This window comes from Carcharodon carcharias, chromosome 20 (genome assembly GCF_017639515.1).
Source record: "Carcharodon carcharias isolate sCarCar2 chromosome 20, sCarCar2.pri, whole genome shotgun sequence".
In the NCBI taxonomy this organism is placed as follows: domain Eukaryota; kingdom Metazoa; phylum Chordata; class Chondrichthyes; order Lamniformes; family Lamnidae; genus Carcharodon; species Carcharodon carcharias.
The window spans coordinates 6,035,213-6,037,937 of record NC_054486.1 but is presented as its reverse complement, the minus strand read 5'-3'; the positions used below and the strand labels follow the sequence as shown (position 1 = coordinate 6,037,937).

The following is a 2,725-nucleotide window of genomic DNA, read 5'->3' as shown; positions in this document are numbered from 1 at the left end:
AATATCTCACATGAAAACTGTCGTAAACTGTATTATCTTTAAGTGTCTAAGTTAAAGACAGGAGCTAGCGAGGTTTCTGTTCGAGTGGCTTTAAGACAGACAGTACAGTAACGGAAGTTCAAAATATTTGCTATATTGTGTTTTATATTTTAATTGAAATACATCATTGATAGACATCTAGCATGTGTGATTGTACATAAAAGACGATTGAATTGAACGCAGTTTAAATCTCAAATTATTCAACGTTAGCTTCAATTGACAAGTTAACATAAAAGGGCAGAGATCCCAAAACACGCCGGATCATTGACATTCTTCGAACTCAAGTTTCAAATGTACTATTACATTTTTAATTAAATCAAATGTGCCAATAACAACCCCAAAATGAAATAAATGCCTAATCTGAACAATCTTAATGCATGCGTATTTAACAGGTTTCTACGTCCAAAGGGTTGAGATTTGAACTGTTGAAACTCTCCGTATCTTTTACACAGCCGCAATTGTGATCGTGAAGAGGAGCAGCAGTGATTTTAAAAAAAATGAACCAGAACTATCAGCTTGGATTTATCCGGAATGAGTTTTTCTATATCTTCTAATAAGCCATAAGGTCTTGCTTGGCTTCTTTACTGGCCGTTGAGAAACCTGTAAAAATCTACTTACTGACATTTAGAAGCACAGATATCTCAACCACATTCCAGTAGAACTATTTTGTATTGTTGTAGTTTAATCACTTCTCGTTTTGACAATCTGCCTAACAAACTGTCAGCTGCATAAGGCTATTGATGTGCTCATGGCATAAGATTGTATTAGGTTTCAGAATTCAAGTAGCAATGATATCGTCACATGTGCAACAAATCAACCCAAAACTTTACCAGCAGATCGTGTAAGCGTGAAATAAATTAGACTTTATTAGCAATTATGGAAGCCGGGCAATGTGTGTGCTCTGACATGTTAATTATGTGCAGTGCTGAAATGAGGCGTCTTCACCATTCAAATGTCCACTTACCGTTTTGTGTAGGTAGAAACCGGCGTTCATTGGGAAACCTGGTAGAGAGAGACACACATGTAAAGAGTAGTTCAAGCCCCAATCCTTTGGGGATTATTCTGGGAATCTGAATTCGTGTTCTACGAAACTAATCAAGTAATGAAGCATATCCGAGCCCAGATATACTTGATGTCCAAGGCTATTGTTCAATTATAAAATTCGCAGTGACTCATAGTGTCTGACTAGATATCACCAAGAAACAATTAACCGTTAAAACCTGGAAATCAAGGAGTCAACATGCACAAGTGAATATTTGTTTAGGACAATGTGTATTCAGTGCTAAGAGCTGGCGATTCTCACAAAACTCTAAAATGACAATTAATATCGGTCAAACATAAAGACTCAGTTGTTAAATTACTAAATTCTCCCAATTTTAATGGTGGCAGACTTTATTTTTTCCAATAGAAAAATAAATCTCAATACATTCGAAGTCTTACACAAAAAACTGGGATAAACGTATTCCTGTATAGCACCGTTTACACATTCTTAAGGTAAACATTTTTTCATTAAAGCACTTTCTTAGAAAGCGATATATCAACAGAATTTGCTAACCTCTGTTAACCATCTGAAAGCGATGGAACACTACTGTACAGGGAACCTTGTGCATGGTGGCGTGGTAATCTCATTTTAAAGGTTTGTTACAGATGTGATGGGAAGCTGAAAAGGAGTCGAATAAGCAGAAAAGAGCTTAGAATTGTTGTGAGCAATGAGTCGGAATGATCCGTTAAAAAGTTAGATTTTTTTTTGACTGTTCAATGAGAGAAATGGTTTTCCTTCCACAATAGATAAACCCTGGGAGTAAGGAGCCTGCTTTTCACAGGGCTGGAAATTGTTGCTGATTAAGAGTGCTGAAATGAGAAGCGCTTTCGTGATCCCATGCCTGAAGTGCACATGGAACTATGAAGTGTCGAATGTGTCTGATAAACAGCGCGTTATGTCTCAGTGCGCCCATTCAATCTCGGTAAGTAAATGAAATATTGATTGGAAGTGACCCTGAAACAGAATGCATTAAAGACACAGAGCGCTGTAGAACAGAGGTAATTCTCATTCCGCGCCTGCGTCAGTCTCCCTATGGCAACACAAGACTATAAATAGTTGCAACTGGTAAGACATTTGGTCCTTGTATCATCCGTTTTCCCTCTTATTTTAGATTGTTAAATTGCATTTCTACATCTATCTCCTTTGCTGTATATAATTAGCTGGTATCCCATTAAAGTTCCTTTGTGAAGCTTACCTTGTTAATTTAGTAAAATAGAAACTCCAGGTACTCAATACATTCCTAAAATAAACCAACACGCCGCTTTAAACGTCGGATTGGTTGCAGACTTCAATTACTCGTACATAATTTCATGTATAGAATGGAAGCAATTAAAACCCGTTTATCTGTTCCATTTATACCAATCCATCCATGTAGAAACGGTGTGGTCAGAACTCATTTGATTATCATTAATAATATTGGGTCAGGTTAGCGAGTGCTCTTATCCTCCCTGAGGAAAGCCATTTTCATTTCTTGCAAAGAGTACTGCTACATAAAAAAAACCCCATTCCCAGTTGAAATAAAAGTATCCACCATAAAATTAGATTGTGCAATTACACCTTCACAGATCAGGGACTGAAATGGAGACGACCATGTGGTGTTTGACGAGCTATGCATCTAGGAAGCATTAGACCATTTCATTCTAA

At 37.1% G+C, this 2,725-nt stretch overlaps 1 protein-coding gene across 1 annotated transcript in view; it reads right to left on the bottom strand.

Annotated features, from left to right (window-relative positions):
• Positions 1-292: 292 nt before the first annotated feature.
• The window catches only part of LOC121292767 (RNA-binding protein Nova-1), a 284,122-nt gene continuing 281,689 nt past the window's right edge, over positions 293-2,725 (bottom strand). The window contains exon 5 of the mRNA XM_041215134.1: positions 293-1,041. Within this exon, the coding sequence (XP_041071068.1) occupies positions 1,030-1,041 (12 nt within the window). The 3' untranslated portion in view covers positions 293-1,029. The remainder of the gene's footprint in view (positions 1,042-2,725) is intronic.